At 35.9% G+C, this 18,076-nt stretch overlaps 1 protein-coding gene across 4 annotated transcripts; it reads right to left on the minus strand.

The window, feature by feature from the left end:
• Window positions 1-5,138: 5,138 nt before the first annotated feature.
• On the minus strand, window positions 5,139-17,940 carry ndufaf6 (NADH:ubiquinone oxidoreductase complex assembly factor 6). Of its 4 annotated transcripts, none has more exons than XM_083548323.1 (9): window positions 17,679-17,940; window positions 16,636-16,739; window positions 14,671-14,793; window positions 13,892-13,948; window positions 13,268-13,370; window positions 11,154-11,287; window positions 7,342-7,443; window positions 6,273-6,329; window positions 5,139-5,644 (listed from the first exon to the last, which is right to left on the minus strand). In XM_083548323.1, the coding sequence occupies exons 2-9, from the start codon at window positions 16,654-16,656 to the stop codon at window positions 5,516-5,518; spliced, it is 726 nt and encodes a 241-aa protein (XP_083404449.1). In that variant the 5' UTR covers window positions 16,657-16,739; window positions 17,679-17,940; the 3' UTR covers window positions 5,139-5,515. The 4 variants fall into 4 exon arrangements, with proteins under 4 accessions (XP_083404449.1, XP_083404446.1, XP_083404448.1 ...); XM_083548320.1 differs by having other exon boundaries at window positions 16,640-16,739; window positions 17,674-17,940; XM_083548322.1 differs by having other exon boundaries at window positions 17,674-17,939.
• Between the last annotated feature and the right edge of the window lie 136 nt (window positions 17,941-18,076).

Here is an 18,076-nt window from a genome sequence, read left to right on the forward strand (position 1 = left end):
TACTGTGCTAATGGTAATTGTTTAAAGTATATACTATTATATCATCCTGCCACAATGCAGTACGAGAGTTTAAACAGCAACTCGAAACTCTCACACTGTAATAATTTCCTGATTTTCTGTAATGTGTGCATAATAATAATGTATTCACATGATTTGAAGTCAACTGTGAACTGTTTTCTGAGACATTTTCTAATACAGTGTGTTGATGAATCTCATTAACTTCACCCTGTGTAGCTTGCATATTAATCTGTATAAATAACACAGTCATCGCTAGCATCCAAGCCATATTTTGTAATGATTTAGCATTCACATTTGTAGTTTGTACTTTGCCTAAAACTCTTATCTCCTGCAGAATGCAATGGAAGATTAAACAATAATATATAGTGGTCTTGGCTCTAGCGGTTAAGGCGCTGGGTTGTCGATCGGAAGGTCTGGGGTTCAAGCCCCGGTATCGCCAAGCTGCCACTCTTGGGCCCTTAACACTCTATGCTCCGGGGGTCCCTTACGAGGGAAATACCTCGTGGGCTCACCACCTGCAGGAGGGACCGTAAGGGACGGTGCTGTGAGGATTGGGCAGCAGTCGAAGGCGGGGGCCTGCTTAGACTGCTGCCCCCGCGACCCGAATTACGGATAAGCGGGAGAAAATGAATATATATATATATATATATATATATATATATATATATATATATATATATATATATACAGTGAGGAAAATAAGTATTTGAACACCCTGCTATTTTGCAAGTTCTCCCACTTAGAAATCATGGAGGGGTCTGAAATTGTCATCGTAGGTGCATGTCCACTGTGAGAGACATAATAAAAAAAAAAAATCCAGAAATCACGATGTATGATTTTTTAACTATTTATTTGTATGATACAGCTGCAAATAAGTATTTGAACACCTGAGAAAGTAATATTTGGTACAGTAGCCTTTGTTTGCAATTACAGAGGTCAAACGTTTCCTGTAGTTTTTCACCAGGTTTGCACACACTGCAGGAGGGATTTTAAGCTCCCTCCAAAGATTCTCTATTGGGTTTAGGTCTGGAGACTGGCTAGGCCACACCAGAACCTTGATATGCTTCTTACAGAGCCACTCCTTGATTATCCTGGCTGTGTGCTTCGGGTCATTGTCATGTTGGAAGACCCAGCCTCGACCCATCTTCAATGCTCTAACTGAGGGAAGGAGGTTGTTCCCCAAAATCTCGCAATACATGGCCCCGGTCATCCTCTCCTTAATACAGTGCAGTCGCCCTGTCCCATGTGCAGAAAAACACCCTTAAAGCATGATGCTACCACCCCCATGCTTCACAGTAGGGATGGTGTTCTTGGGATGGTACTCATCATTCTTCTTCCTTCAAACACGTTTAGTGGAATTATGACCCAAAAGTTCTATTTTGGTCTCATCTGACCACATGACTTTCTCCCATGACTCCTCTGGATCATCCAAATGGTCATTGGCAAACTTAAGACATGCCTTGACATGTGCTGGTTTAAGCAGGGAAACCTTCCGTGCCATGCATGATTTCAAACCATGACGACCAACAGTAACCTTGGAAACGGTGGTCCCAGCTCTTTTCAGGTCATTGACCAGCTCCTCCTGTGTAGTTCTGGGCTGATTTCTCACCTTCCTTAGGATCATTGAGACCCCACGAGGTGAGAGCTTGCATGGGGCCCCAGTCCAAAGGAGATTCACAGTCATGTTTAGCTTCTTCCATTTTCTAATGATTGCTCCAACAGTGGTACTACTAACATTGCTCCAACTTTTTTCACCAAGCTGCTTGGCAATTTTCTCGTAGCCCTTTCCAGCTTGTGGAGGTGTACAATTTTGTCTCTAGTGTTTTTGGACAGCTCTTTGGTCTTGGCCATGTTAGTAGTTGGATTCTTACTGATTGTATGGGGTGGACAGGTGTCTTTATGCAGCTAACGACCCCAAACAGGTGCATCTAATTTAGGATAATAAATGTAGTGGAGGTGGACATTTTAAAGGCAGACTAACAGGTATTTGAGGGTCAGAATTCTAGCTGATAGACAGGTGTTCAAATACTTATTTGCAGCTGTATCATACAAATAAATACAGTGGAACCTGGTTATGTCGATGTCCTCGGGGGTTGCCAAAAAGCATCGAGATAACCAATGATCGAGATAAACGAAAATCAAAATGGCGGCAGTATATTAACCTGCTTGAAATTTCTTTATGTACATGATGTGCGTTAATAAATGAGAATGTGCATGCACGTGTTTTTAAAGGGTTTTTTACACAACAGCGTTGCCGCGATTTGTTTGATAAATGGCATGCTATAAAAATACATACAGTACATGTTTATCTGTCAGAAATCCACCTGCCACGCCCCCTTCGGCGCCCCCTTCAGCGTGCCGGTTGCTTTCTCGGCCGCTTTCTCTGAAACTCCCGGCTTCAATCACGCACATATGGTGCTCGTTTAGCATCATCACCAGCTCCTATTTAAACTTCCACACTCTCACCGTTTGTTATTGTTGGTATATGTTGGTTCACGGCGGTCGTTGTTATCGCTCATGCGTATCCCGGTACATGCCTTCCCACCGGTACTCTCATCCCACGTTCTCCCGTGTGCTGTTCAGCGCCGCGCTTCTACTTTCGCTTCCCGTTCATCGCATAACATTTAACAACAAAGGCATATGTGCACTAACTAACAGCAGAGATTCACCAGTATACAATACAACACCTGTAGCAGCTGTAAGGCTTGATTTTTCCGCCACTTTCGCGAGTTCTGCTGTGGCTGCACAGTACCGATCGAGATAACCAACGTTAAATGGCAAATTTTATCCCCCCTTGTGCTCGAGATATCAGGGTTTGGCGACATAAAAAAAGTCGGCATAACCGATAAAAAATGCTGAGACAAAGCAAGAATTTGCCGGTTCCACTTCAAAAACGTCGACTTAATAGGGTTGTCGAGTTAACCGAGGTCGGGATAAGTGGGTTCCACTGTAGTTTAAAAATCATATATTGTGATTTCTGGATTTTTTTTTTTCGATTATGTCTCTCACAGTGGACATGCACCTACGATGACAATTTCAGACCCCTCCATGATTTCTAAGTGGGAGAACTTCAGGGTGTTCAAATACTTATTTTCCTCACTATATATATATATATATATATATATATATATATATATATATATATATATATATATATATATATATATATATATATATATATACGCACATTATATTATTGTACTGTCTGAAATACATTTGAAACCAGGTCCATTAATTGTTAGCTGCATAACCCTCTTGGCTCCAAAGCAGTGCACATCTTGGATTTTAATTTGTGTAGGTGTTCATTTGATTTTTTTTTCACCAAGCTGTTCTTAATGCGACACTACAGTTAAAGGCAGTCTATGAAGACTGGAGCCTGGTTTTATCATAGCAGTCCTGAATTTCATTCCAGGTTTACAGACCACATCACTATGTCCTTGCTTATAAAGGGAACATGTTTCTGCTAAAAGTAATCACTTATGGCCTGAACATCAAATTCAAGTACATTCTTGCTGAGGTCCACCAGGTGCAATCAGAACTGCCCTCACACTCACTAAGACACACTTACTAGCTGGAGACAGTATTCTACACAGCACTCTGGCAATAATAAGTGAGAGTGCAGATGCTAGTGACACTTTCAGGAAGTGAAGCAAAAGAACAAATGAAAAAAGAGAAAGTAAAAAAAAAGTTTAAAAAAAGGGGAAAATCTGAATTTTGTAATTGGGAATTGGGAATTCCCAATTACAGTTTCAATTTTAATGCCAAGCTCGATCCTCCTTATTTTTTAATTCCAATAGAGAACTAATAGGAACTGAGCTGAATCATACAAACATGAACATTTTATGGGTATACGCCTCTCACCCCCTGTATGTAACCGTTACATCACTGAGCAGCTCTTTTAGTGACAGACTGATTCATCCTAAGTGTCTGAAGGAGCGTTACAGAAGGTCTTTTCTCCCTGCTGCTATTAGACTTTACAACCAAAGCTGTTCCCAGTAAAACCAGTCACCAAAATACAACACTGTTATTACTTTTTAAGCTGTGCAATAACATTATCTGTGTGCAATATTATGTGCAAAATTACCCGCAATTACGTGCAATACCACCTTGAAATATTACCTGAAATGCGTACTTTTTTTCTCCCCCATTTGTATTTATACATTATACTGTGTATATACTGTTATTGTAGTATATGTATATTCTCTTTTTCATATATTTGCATTTATTTTTATTTCTTTGTTATTATTATATGTTTTTATTTCTGTTTTTATTTTTTTGTATATTCTTTTTTATATATTTGCATCTATTTTTATTTCTTTGTCTTGCTGCTGTAACATAGAAATTTCCCCACTGTGGGACGAATAAAGGTTTATCTTATCTTAATGTATTGACACATGAACGGTACACACAAAATGCACCTCCACAGCCTAAAAGATTAGGCTGATAAACAAGTACAAAATAACTCAGAATATAGCTTGAACGATATATGCTTTAAATGCTCTGCTCTGACGGTCATCGGAGAATCTGCAGCATGCCGTGATGCATCAAAAAAAATATAGGTTCTTTGAAAGGTTCTTTGTTTGATGGCTCTGTAAAGAACCTTTAACATCCACAGGAATTTTCATTGCACAAAAGGGTACTTACGGCACAAAAAAATGGTTAAGGAACCAGAAACGGTTTTTCTATAGTGTTTCTTCAAATAATGGCCTTTTTGGTTCTTCTTGGCATCTTTATTTTTAAGAACGTGCCACAGTGATTGCAGTCAATCACCATGACAGCATTTAGGTTCAGTGCTATGTGCTGAAATCTACAGTATCTAAATGAAGCCCATGTATGTTGAGGAAAAGAAGAGCATTTACATAAACACGGTTGCAAAGGGTTTTACAATGTACATCTGGCTCACACTAATTCCTTATTGATTCATAATTGATAGCAAAAGTGTATCTTATTATTAAATATAAATAGAGAACCTGGTCATTTTTAATGGCTATTGCTTCTTTTAGAGCAAAGAGCAAAGTATGTGTGGGTATGTGTGAGAATATTAAAATTACTAAATATTTTTCTTCGGACTGTTCCAAGTTAAATAAAAACAAAAAACAAAAAAAAAAACAACATTACACTGTCGTTCTGAAAACATTTATTTCAGATATTATACATAAAAACTAAAGAAAAACCCAGATCCCTCAAAATTTCAAAAATTATTTTACTTGCATACAAACTATGTACTGCATAATTTGCAAGAGAAATTGGGTTGAATATCAAAATACACCACATTTTCACAGACAGGGCAGACACAGTTATCATGTCATCCTGTTCGTCATTACTTATACTGATTTAGATTTTTAATGAATTTCTTTCCAATGCTTTGATGAAAATACAGCGTACAATCAGAAAAGAAACATCGTTTCCCGCACCGCACACAGGGAGTCAGTGATTGGATTTGTGGTGGGAATGAGAATAATATAACCGTATAAATTAGAGAAGCCACTTCTGACAATCAATATTTTTTCTTAAATGATCGGAAATAAAGTTGAATGGGGAGAAGCGGATTCCTCCTCTGGAGACTGGGATGGAAAACATCAAAGTCTACTTTCCTCACTCTCTCCAGGTAGTCATCAATAGCAACCTGTACACACACACACACACACACACACACACACACAATTGCAACCGTTAAGTAGACCAGTAGACAACAAGTTTTACGATGTTCAGTTAAAAAAAAAAATCACAGCACTGAATTGTAATTAAGTGTGAAATGGTCAGTGACCTGAATGTCCAGCTCATTCCCTATTTCCATATGGGATTTTAAGTTTACATTTCTGACAGAAAATAATCACAATTCACCCATTCATTGAAGTGTTTCCTTGAATCTTTCTATTCAAATCAGGCCTTTCTGCACTTTTTTTTAAACCATTTTTACCAACAAGAACCATTAAAAGTCACTGACTGTTCAACATTCTTTTAAAAAGAAGAGGTGAAAATAGGAAGTAATTTTAGGGAAAATTGGAAGGGGAAAAAAAAAACCTTTTTTTAATGCTCCTTACTAGTCAAAACATTAACTGTTTTGAGGCTTGTTGCCTTGGAAACAAAAAATTGTGTCTAAGGAACCACTATAATAAAATAACAATACTTTGTCATGCCATCACTTTGACGCACAATTAAATGCAAAGATCCAGACAAGTGAGGTTACATTACAAATTTTATTCCATCATCCAGTGTAGTAAAGAGGTAGAGGAGAAAATCAAATCACTTACTGTTTGCAGGAAAGCACACATGGCAGAATCTGGAACCCTTTTGCTAAATGATCTTGCCTGTATAAAAACATAATAAACATTATTATTAATATGTAAATCGGTCCCTTGTCAAGCTTCTAATGCAGTAGAAAAAAAAAAAAAAACACGCAAATGCACATTTATTGTGAAGTCAGAACAGCGTCTCAAACAGAACACTTATTTGATTCATTTACATACATTCTCAAACATTTTACTGGAATATGCAACACCGGAATATAGTAATTGTAAAACACACCGCCAGTTCACTCATTTGCATTTGAGTGATTAATCCATTAAATACTGACATACTTCTTAATTTTTTTGTAACATTTTATTAGGGCTGAAACGATTCCTCGAGTAATTTGAATAAAAAAAATAAAAAAAAGCTTTGTTTAGACTATAACTCAATACGGAGCACTGTGTTTCCCCACGGACCATTATTACTGACGCACCACCCGCTAAACTCAAAAGGACCCTGACAGGTAAAACAGAAGAAACTACAGAATGAAAAATGGAGGAACGAGGAGAAAACAGCGAGGAAACGATTCAGGCCAAAGAACACGACTAAGAGTTTCCAAAGTTTGGGATCATTTTAAACTAAAAAAAAAAGAAAACACCGTACAATTTTATCTTTTTTCAAATAATTTGAAAGTGATTTTTATATTTTTATTTGTTTTATTTATATATTTGTATTTGCATTTTGATGTAATATGCCAATTAAATGCACTAAATGGGTTTAGTTTTCACGGATATTCTTGCATGCAATTTCAGCAATAACATTTTTTCTTTTTCTAGAAAAGGAAACAAATTACTTGTTCATTTTTAGAGACCCGTCTTATTCTTATGCCCTGGAATGAAGAAAAAGTGCTTATCTGATTACTCGATTATTCGGCGTAATATTCGTTAGAATACTCAATTACTAAAATAAACGATACCTGCAGACCTACATTTTATCAATAACTCTCCAAATATAATACCCATAAATTGTCTCAGGTGAAAAATCTGTTTAAGTGCAGAAATACGAAATGAAGTTACACTCAAATACGCTCACATGTTGGAGATGAACATGTGCTTGACTGGCAATGTCGTACACAACATCCTTGACATTCTGCTCCCTGCTGCCACGAATAAAGTCCTCTTGAGAAGCACCATGCTGGGAAACATATTATCAGAGATATTAAGCTCAGATTCAGTCACCTCATTCAGATTGACAAAACCAGCAAAGACTAACACACCTTAGCTCTGAACAACTAATAGGATGCATGCATGCTTGTATGTACGTAAGCGCACACACGCACCCCGATACCGGATGCAGTGTATCTGCTATATTTAGATATTGTGTACTTCTTAATCAAACACCTCTAATTGCATATATAAACATGGGTTACACACTTTCACTCCAGAATATAATAGAAAACTTTAAACAAAAAAAATCAAATGTTTCTCCAATTAGCTAAATTTAAGAAAAAGGTATGGATTATGGATTTATGCCAACTCAGTCTCTTAAGTGTAGCTACCGTATTTTTTGGACTATAAGCCGCTACTTTTTCCCCACGTTTTGAACCCTGCGGCTTAAACAACGAAGCGGCTTATTTATGTATTTTTTCTGGGTTTTTCCCGGTTTCACAAACTTCAAGCCAAAAAACTGAACCCCATAACATTAGACCAATGAAATTTCTGAACGGAAACGCAAAAAAACGCACAACACCTGTGTTCTGAGCTGCACGACATCGGGAGAAAAAACTTTTTGTTTTTTTTAAACGCACGATGATGCCAAAAAATAAACTCCCAAGAGAAATAGTTGTGCAAGGAAGGAGGAAGACAGTGAACAATGACTTTCTTGGTCGGCTACTGTTTAGATACAAGCCGTTGTAACGCGTTGAGTCTGGGTGAAGGGAAAGCTCGCTATCTCCAGTTGCAACAGAAATCATATAAGCACAGACAGGTTTCCAAAACTCGTGCTTTTTTAATTTTTCTTGGCAACAGCGTTGAGGGTTAGTCAAAGAAACTTAGAAATGAGCATCAGAAAATAATATGGACATAATCCTCGTCTTGCACACATGCAGTAATACCGGAAAAAATGCAGTGCCAGGCTATTCCCAAAATACCGCTATGCTCCTAAAGGAAGCGCAACATATTTCACCCGTTACACCGTGTAACAGACACTGTCTTTTGTTAAAGCCTGTGTAAAGCCTGTGTTCATTAGTTCCAGTGTAGACACCTGCAGCTTATAGACAGGTGCGGCTTATTTATGTTCAAAATACAAATATTTGTAAAATTCGGTGGTGCGGCGTATATACGGGTGCGCTTTATAGTCCGGAAATTGCGGTATATGAATTCAGTTTCTAAGTTACTTAGAGACAAAACCTTTTCATAATTTCAACAAAAAGAGCCTCCCAAAGCCCCACAGCTTAATCCTTCAATCCCCTAAAGAAATGAGCACTACTGCTACACACACAAAAAAATAAAAATCAAAACTATAAAAACTTTAATTACTGTATCCTGTCAACTCATTTATTCATTGCTTCATATCTGAAATAAATATATACTATTAGTATAAAAACTATTTTAAAACATAATTTCAAATTAAAAGCTCAAACAATGCTGTTTGTTTTGGTAAATTATACCAGCAGTGTACAGCTTGCACATATACTGTACAATATCAGTACATCATGCTGCAACAGCGCCTCTTGCAGGCTGGATTACACCATTACAAACAAACAAATACACAAAACATACAGGAAATTAAAAAAAAAAAAAAATAAATATATATATATATATATATATATATATATATATATATATATATAATAATAAAGCATTGCACATTATGCTATACTGTACACTAACTAATATCTCTCCATGTTGTCAGCCTGGACAGATGACCTGAAATCATCTAATTCTAACCATTTGTTTAATCTCTCAGATTTACATCATGTCCATTTTTCCTCTACAGATTTTCAGCATGAGCTGAACAAACGAGTTACATAAAACACAGTCGTATTGTAAATGCAGTATGGATGAACCACATTTACAGAATCAGTCTAATGTGTCTAACACACTGGAGGGCCGTGTGCAATACAGCATGTAATTTTAGTCCTGGATAATACACTTAATCCCCATTCCATATTTATGATCCATAATATCCATACTTCTACCATACTTCTGCACTAAAGCACCGGAGAGCATAGCAATACCTGTCCAGAGCATGCAAGTAAATAAATGCAAAATCAGGTTGTATATCATGGAGCAATATGCTCATGCAATTATTGTGTACATTTTTACAATGTACTTCTTTAATTTATTCTCAATTTATTACTTTCATTTGACATTTTTCTACTGTATACAATGACACAATACCCTAATGTTGTTTAACAATCATTAACCAGGTACAGTAAAGTACAAGCAGGAGACCACCTTTTATTTTTATTTATTTTTTTATCAAATGGCCATTCACTAATTATTTAAATGGTAAACATTAATAGAAAAATGTACAGTGCATTAATATCAGCCAGACAGGCATGCAGTGTTCACTTATTTATGCTGGTCAACATTCAAGTTCAATATTAAAAATGAATCATTTACGGCCTTTATACTTTTCAACCCCGTATTATTGAGCATTTCTGTTCTGGTTCACACCTTAACAATAAAAACATTATGGAATGTGTAAAATATATATTGCACATTTCTCCATCACTGTTGTTTGCCACCAGATAACTACAAAAGGGTGGTTTCTGATTACTGCACAGAATTTTGTGTGTTGGAGGAAATCAATAATACGTTTTTCAGTTAGCTGAACAAAGTGTTCTACGCATTTACAAATAAGTGAGTCCTCACCAAATGGTTGCCAGAAAATTAACTAGTCAGTGCTGCCTGCATTCAGCATAGTGTTTTATTTACTGCTGCCACATGTACACTACAATATAGTAGTTTAGATAATAAACATTAAAGAGGAATGGATTGTTTTGGAAATCAAAACCCTGCTCATGGTAACAGTTTTACCATTAGTGGTGATCTTAAATGATATGATCACACTCTTGATGTCACCCAAATGAGGATGGGTTCCCCTTTTGAGTCTGTTTCCTCTCAAGGTTTCTTCCTCATAACATCTAAGGGAGTTTTTGACTGTTGATTTCTGTAAAGCTGCTTTGTGACAATGTCTGTTGTGAAAAGCGCTAGAGAAATAAACTTGACTTCACTTCACTTATATAAAATTTTTTTTCATGACTGGTAGACAAATATGCATTAGAAAAATGATTTCCAAAGTAAGAGAAACATCTGGTAGTTTGAAGTCTAGTTACTACAAACCTTCATTCGGACTAGCAATAGAGCTTCAAAGACCATGTTTTATATCCGATTACAAAATAAACTGATCAGGCGTATGACATGTTGCCACTAAACAACTTGATGAAAGCCAGAAAACCTCTTTATAAACATCTTCAATCTTTTACCACTGTATTGGTTAAATTGATTCCTTATCCAAAATGTTTACTAGAAAATAGCCTGATTATAGGAAGGTGTGACAATCAGAAAAATGTGATTTTGGTAACAACCCAATTTTGGTGCTATAAACTCCCTATATTATAGTATGATACTAATAATAATCTATGCAAAATTGATCAGGTTTTCCCCAGACCATCAAACATGTTTAGTCTTTGCTGAATGCCTGGTTTGATAGAAAGATAGTTTGACAGTAGAGACAGACATTGTATGACACTTACTTGAGTCTAGTCTATATGTTGTGTAGCTTGATAATGTTGTATGTAGCACCAGGCTTCTGGAGAAACGTTGTTTCATTTCACTGTCTACTGCGTCAGCTATATATGGTTAAAATGACAATAAAAGCTTCTTGACTTGACTCACCAGCATGCAGATGTCCATGGGGAGATATACTTTGCGTCTCTGGCTGTGGTACGGTGTGGCTCGCAGACACGTCACAATGCCTTGTGCTTTACCAATGTGGCTGGCAGCATGATCTGCATGGACGTCTTTCACTCCTTTAAAAACACATGGAGAAATAAAAAGCAATTTCTGTTACTTATTTCTGAAGGGGGTATTGTATCCATGTGCTATACTAGCATTTTATAACCTACTTCAACAAGAAAATTCTCTTTGTAGGAAAGCAAATATGCAGGTGTTTATTTTCAAACAATATTTGACTAAAACTTTCTTATTTTTAGATAAGTTTCTGGTAAAGGGGCTGTTTTCTTTCAGACAAATTCTTGCACATTCAATCACACACACAATATCAATTCTGCAGGTGGTACATGTGGACACTTAAGACTCCCAAACCAGCACGGGGCTCCATAAGATTTTTTCCTTAAGTTTAAAAAATTTAAAGTTTAACATTGATTGGGGTGCCAAAATTCAGAAAAAGCTTTTCACACACATGCTACAGAGACAGTAGATAAAGATCGTAGTGAAAAATAAAAGTTAGCATTGAGTCTATATAATTGGACATCAACCAAATTGTAATAAATGACTATTCTCACCCTGAAACAAGCATTTTTGTACTTATATAAACATACATACCTGGATTGGGCAATAAAACTAAAAACTTTTTCTGACTAGCTTCTCCAACACACCCCGAATTTGAAGGTGCTTCAATAAATATTCAGATCTGGATATCGTAAGAACCATTTGAGTGGGATGTGTAGAGCATTAACTGCACTAGGCAGGTAGGTAAAAAAAAAAAAATAAATCAAACTGCTTACAAAAATAAAAAATAAAAAACTTTTGACTGTTTTCAAGTTTTCTGAGTTTTTTTTTTTTTTTAAAGTAATTGAAGTAGTACTTTAAAAAATAAGAGGTGAAAAGTAGACAGACATTAGAAAAGAGAAAAATAAAAGCATAAATGTGTGTTTCATAGATGTTTTTAGTAATGCCCTTTGCTTCTAAGCTTTAAAGCTTTATGAGGCATGATTCCTTTGGGAACAGAAAATTATCATTCTCTTTCTCTGTTTCTGTCATTTTCCCCAAATTACTGGCTGAACCCTGAACTTTTCTACCGAAGCCTTGAAAAACAACCATTATAACAAAAGGAATGACTGTCTATGATATCGCTCAGACACATAATTACATGGAAAGCCAGACATGTGAGGTTACGAGGATTCTCTGCTTCTACAGCTAAGCACAAAAACTACGTTTGTATGTGCCTCGGTGTGTAAAGATATTATGTATAAAGAAGACTTATATCTGTGTCTCGACTTACGACCTGATGGACTTACGACTGTTTTTTGGTCCCTATCAACGTCATAACTTGGGGTCAACCTGTAATATATTATATATATATATATATATATATATATATATATATATATATATATATATATATATATATATATATATATATATATATATTGTAAATAATCCCCCTTTTTCCTCCTTCTCTTCTCCATTACGATCTCATGCATATTTTTATAGAGTATCTAAGCCTCACAACAATTTTCAATGCACCACTTTCCCTGCCATTTTCTTTTATATGTTTGTTTGTTTTTTTTTAAACCAGGTTGTAAAAAGTCCACAGTGTATTCAGAAAGCAAATGCAGATGATAAAATAAATGAAACCCCAGTGGTTGATAACTGAGCAGATATTCATATGTTCCTTTTAAAGTGAACTGCGAGTGCATTTCTATTTATTTATTTTTGTTTGTTTGTGTGTTGGGGCGTGGACAAAAAAATAGAAAATAAACAAAAAGAACAAGAACTGCCCCTGTTCCAAAGATATGCAGATGAATTCATGATTAACTTCAGCTGTGTCTCTTTTCTTTTCCAGAAATATCTAGACATTTCTTTACAAATACGTTACTTTCTCTGCAACGATCTTGCAAAGTGTCTTATTAATTAATTAAATTATTTACACACTTTGATTTAAAATGATATTATAATGAAAACCACTCAAACACGTTTACTTCTTTTTAGCTAAACACTCTTTTTCTGTATTGAGTAAAAGAGCTTAAGCACATAGGCAGACTCACCTAAAGTCTCCAGCAAGAGGTAGAGCAGTGACGACTGGGTGTTCTCTGCATATTCCTCCAAATCCTGAAGATTCCTGTATGCTCGGTCCTCCATATCCTTTTCCTGCAAAAAGCAAAACAATCACTTATATACTATAAAATAATACACAGCAGAATGAAAAACCACCTTTATTTCTCTTGAAAACATACTAAATAGATGAAATGGGGAAAGCATTTGGGTCTATGCTGAGATCCGCATAATGTTAAATTACATATTTCACATTATTTTTTATTAATTCATACCGAAATCAGAAAAACGAACATTTGACCAAACGATTTCCTGTTTCCCCTCGCTAAGAAAACTCATTTGGGTAGTTAAAATAAACCACACAAGCAAATCAGACCAAATCACCTCCGATTACTTTCACATATGTTTACAAATTGCACCCTAACAAGTGCTATAGGTACTGTGTGTTTTATTTTCAAGATAAAAGGTTCAGAAATGGAGTTCAAAGATTAGGGATTTTGCAGATAAATAAAAATAAAATGTAGTTTTAACTCAGACACGCATCAAATTCAGCAGTGGAACACTTTCTGGGATTAACAAGGAAGCTGAATCTATTGTGAATTAACTTATAAACTTACTCTTTCAGCTATGATTCTCAAAAGCCATCTTCTCGTCAGTTTGTGTTTCCTCACTGCCTGCAAAAACAAGCACTAATTAACATTCACCAATCACTTTCACCTTTCCTTTTTTGTTAGCTATAATGTAGGCAGAGTTGTGAGAGGTGTGTACTGGGATTGGGATTCTGCAGGTGCCAACTGCAAAGAAAGTGACTGTTAATCTGGGCAGGAGTGGATGGTTCACTTGCAGGATGAAAAAAAGAAAAAAGAAAAAAAAAAAATAATAATTTTGTGATAGGAATGTGGATGAGGGCAGATAGCACTGTTTTACTGCCATATGATACAGCATTCAAAATATGATACAGCATTCAAAATATGATACAGCATTCAAGAGTTTCAAAAGATTCTAGCTTCAGAGGCCTCAGAGGAAGTATGCATTTGCTTCATCCTTTAAGGCTGTAGGTGGGGAGGAAATTTGACAATATTTTGTACTATGTTTGTTTACACATCTTCAGTAAGTGCTATAACCAACTAAAATTACTGTGGGTGGATACAGGCAAAAAAAAAAATGACGTTAAAAGTGACAGGAAAGGTAAAAAATAAAAACCAAAAACAAAGAAAATGACAAGCACACCTCTAGAAGCAACAGCTACATTTAATTAGACAGCTGAATTTGTGACTGCAATTTTAAATGCATTCAGTCAAAAATGTAAGCAAACATAAAATGGAATAAATAAGCAAAGCAATCTGAGTATTTCGCAGCATTTTTAGTTTTCTGTTAGAAGTTGAATGAAACTGACCATCCACAACTCTGCACTAACAGGCTGCACTGGGGGGTCGTCTCTGTAAATGTCCTCCACTGCTGTCCTCCAAAACTGCATTCGCATTAAACCAATAGTTTTCTGAGATACCGAGTCCTTCACCTACACACAAACAAAAATCTTTCAAGTCAGCATTTGGTTCACGATTACAAAATATACAAACATTAATATTAAAACATAGTATATTGGTAAATATGTATGTAGCATTTAATGTAGAATCTGAGTTTTGACAAAAATTGTTGCATCAACAATGTATGAAATGATAGGGAAACCCATGTTTGACCCCTATTAACCCCTAATTCTCTCAAACTTTATAAAGCGACCAATCTGATGAGGTACTGGTACCACCTTCTCTCAGATTGAGAGGTAAGTACACTTCAAGGTTTTTCTCTGTTCTGGCACCGAGGTGGTGGATTGAACTTCCCCTAGATGTCCGTAGAGTCCCTGACTATCTTCAAGCGACGGTTGAAGACCTACCTCTTCCTGAAACACTTAAATTAGCACTTTAGAAAGTTTGTAGAATTCAAGAGTTATATTTATATTTAGTTTGTAATCTGGCATACCAGTGTAGATTTATTCATTGCTAAAGACTCAAAGCACTTTTGTACGGTTCTCTGGATAAGGGCAACTGCTAAATGGTGCAAATGTAAATGTACTTGGCTTCATTTCATCTTACAAGTAAGCAGAAAATGGGTGTGTGCTACAGCTCATTGCAGAGAAATAGAAAAACTATTTATTTCTAGTACATATTACAGGTACATATTGTAATTGGAGGTATTATTTAGATTCTGATACAACATAAAATGAAGGTCTTATTGCATCATCAGTCATGTGGGATCATTAAGTATTTTCAGCATAAAGCAGACAGGCCTTTTCTATTTTGTCATGCTAGTTATTTGATGATGAAAACTAGGTGAATGGGTTTCTATTGTCATTGTTTTAACAAGAAAGAAAGCTGAGCTGCAGAATCACAAGAGGAGAAAAGATCTGCTGCTAATAAGGAGGAATGGTCACATTTTGTTTTAGGAAGAACCGTGGTGTTAAAAAAAAAAAAAATTGAAATGAATGAATATTCATTATATATATATATATATATATATATATATATATATATATATATATATATATATATATATATATATATATATATATATATATATACACATATACATATACACACACACACACACACACATATATATATATACATATATATACACACACACACTACTCTTATACTATTTATCTTCTTGTTTAATGAACTGTTCTTCCTGCTCAGCGAAATGAGTTTCAATTCGTATCGTTCCTTCCTTTAACAGGGACAGCTGCACTTTTATGCAGTTATCTAATGAACCACTCCTGACAGCAATGCACAAGATCACACAGATACAGAACAAGAGCTTCAGTTAATGTTCAAATTAAACATCAGAATGAGCATAAAAGCGTGATCCCTGTTTTTAACCGTGGACTGATTTTTAGTGCCAGAAGTGCTGGCGGGAGTATTTCAGATAACTGCAGATCTCCAGAGATGTTCATAAAACAGTCTCTAGAGTTTATTGAATAGAATGGTGTGAAAAACATCCTGTGAGTGAAGGGTTTGCAGGTAGAAAAAAAAAACTTGTCCAGACAGATCACTATAGAACTCCAGACTGGTCTGAACTGACAGAAAGTCTCAATTAATTACTCTTTAAAACCAAGGTGGTCACAAACGAATCTCAGAATGCAGATCACTTTAAACATCAAGGTTCCACATCTGGTGTCTCTCCATCAGTCAAGAGAAGAACAAGAATATAAGGCCATCATGGACAAAAATATTCTGTTTTTCAATTGCGCTGTTATATAATTAGCTGATTATACAACTGCATGATTGTACAGATGCTTCTGATAATATAAAAGATTTTATATCATAGAAGTTTGCACACAAGCATCAACCATTATAAATACCTGCCTGTGCCAGTTCCACATTAAAAGCCCTCACGGCCAAGGAGGAGCGACGAGCGGCCTCAGGAAGCAGCAACGAACTCACAAACCCATCATAGTCTCGCAATCTGTCCGTAAGAAAATACAAATACATTATTTACTATTATCTCTGCATTTTTCAGCATCAGTAAAAAAAATTTAATAAAAATGTGCTGACAGTGCACTTCAATAAAAATAGAAAAGATTTTAGGGAAACATGGCATTGCCTTTCTTAACATTAATTCATAAAGCATTATTTACCCTAACCCTACATTTCTTTTCCCCTCAACCTTGAATGGGTGCCTGAAGCCTGATCACCAGAACACGGATCAACCATGTCAAATTGCACAAGCTGCTACTGTGAGTGGGACATAGATGTTCTAGACCGAAATAATTTGGACAAACAAGAACATTACAGGATCATTTAAGCAAAAAGGTTTACTCATATTATAGTTATTATCTCACACTGTGGAAGACAATCAAGAGGGCAAAACCAAACATATCCATTACTCCTACAGGGGTAGAGACTGGTAAATAACAAAAATCCAGTGGGTGGACACAATCGTGTGCTGCATTCAAGAAAAGTGTGTTTGGTGTTGTAGTGTTGTGTTTGTTAGGCTTATAAAAATAGCGGATTAGCTCTAGCGCCATCCTGTGGACATTTGATTTTGGGTGAGCACTACCTCCAAATTCTCCACAATAAACAACGGAATAATAATAATTAAAAAAAACTTCAAAAACAGCAAATAAAGGGATATGTATGTAGTGGGGGAAAAGTGCAAAAGTTATTTTGTTGTCTTTCCTTAAAAGAGAGATCAGGTTTAGACCTGCTAGTTAACCTTGGTTTCAATGAACTTGGTCAAAACATCGGCTAATTATTATAATCCAATCATGCGTTTAACGTCATTACAGAGTAAACACTGAGACATGCACGGCAGATGAAGGTTGAAGACAATAACTTTAAACCATTAACTTCAAGCAAGATTTGTTTGTGATTCTATAAACTACTCTGTTCTGCTTTACCTTACAAGATCAATACAGTATTTCTCATCTTGCTGCGGTGCTGCATGTGCTGCTGCTCTCAGGCCCATGACCTCCATCCGTTTCTGGGTGCGTTCAATATGTGGAAATATTTGACTACAAAATAAACCCCTACTGTTTAAAAGAGCACGTTTTATTCTGACGCCTGCTGCCATGTTTATACACACACCAGCAGACATACTGCTCCCCTTCACTTCTCACCCAGTGCACCCGAATTCAAGTTCCCCCAAATAAAACCTGTGTTGTTGGTTCCGCGTGTCAAGGAGGATTTATTTAGGTGTAAAATAATTTACCCTACAACATATTTTTTTACAGAATGATTCCTGATTTATATTTACACTTAATTCCTGCGTTATTTTTAATAGTTAACGTTAAGTGAAGATGA

Source organism: Silurus aristotelis (genome assembly GCF_946808225.1).
Source record: "Silurus aristotelis genome assembly, chromosome: 1".
NCBI classification, from domain to species: Eukaryota; Metazoa; Chordata; class Actinopteri; order Siluriformes; family Siluridae; genus Silurus; species Silurus aristotelis.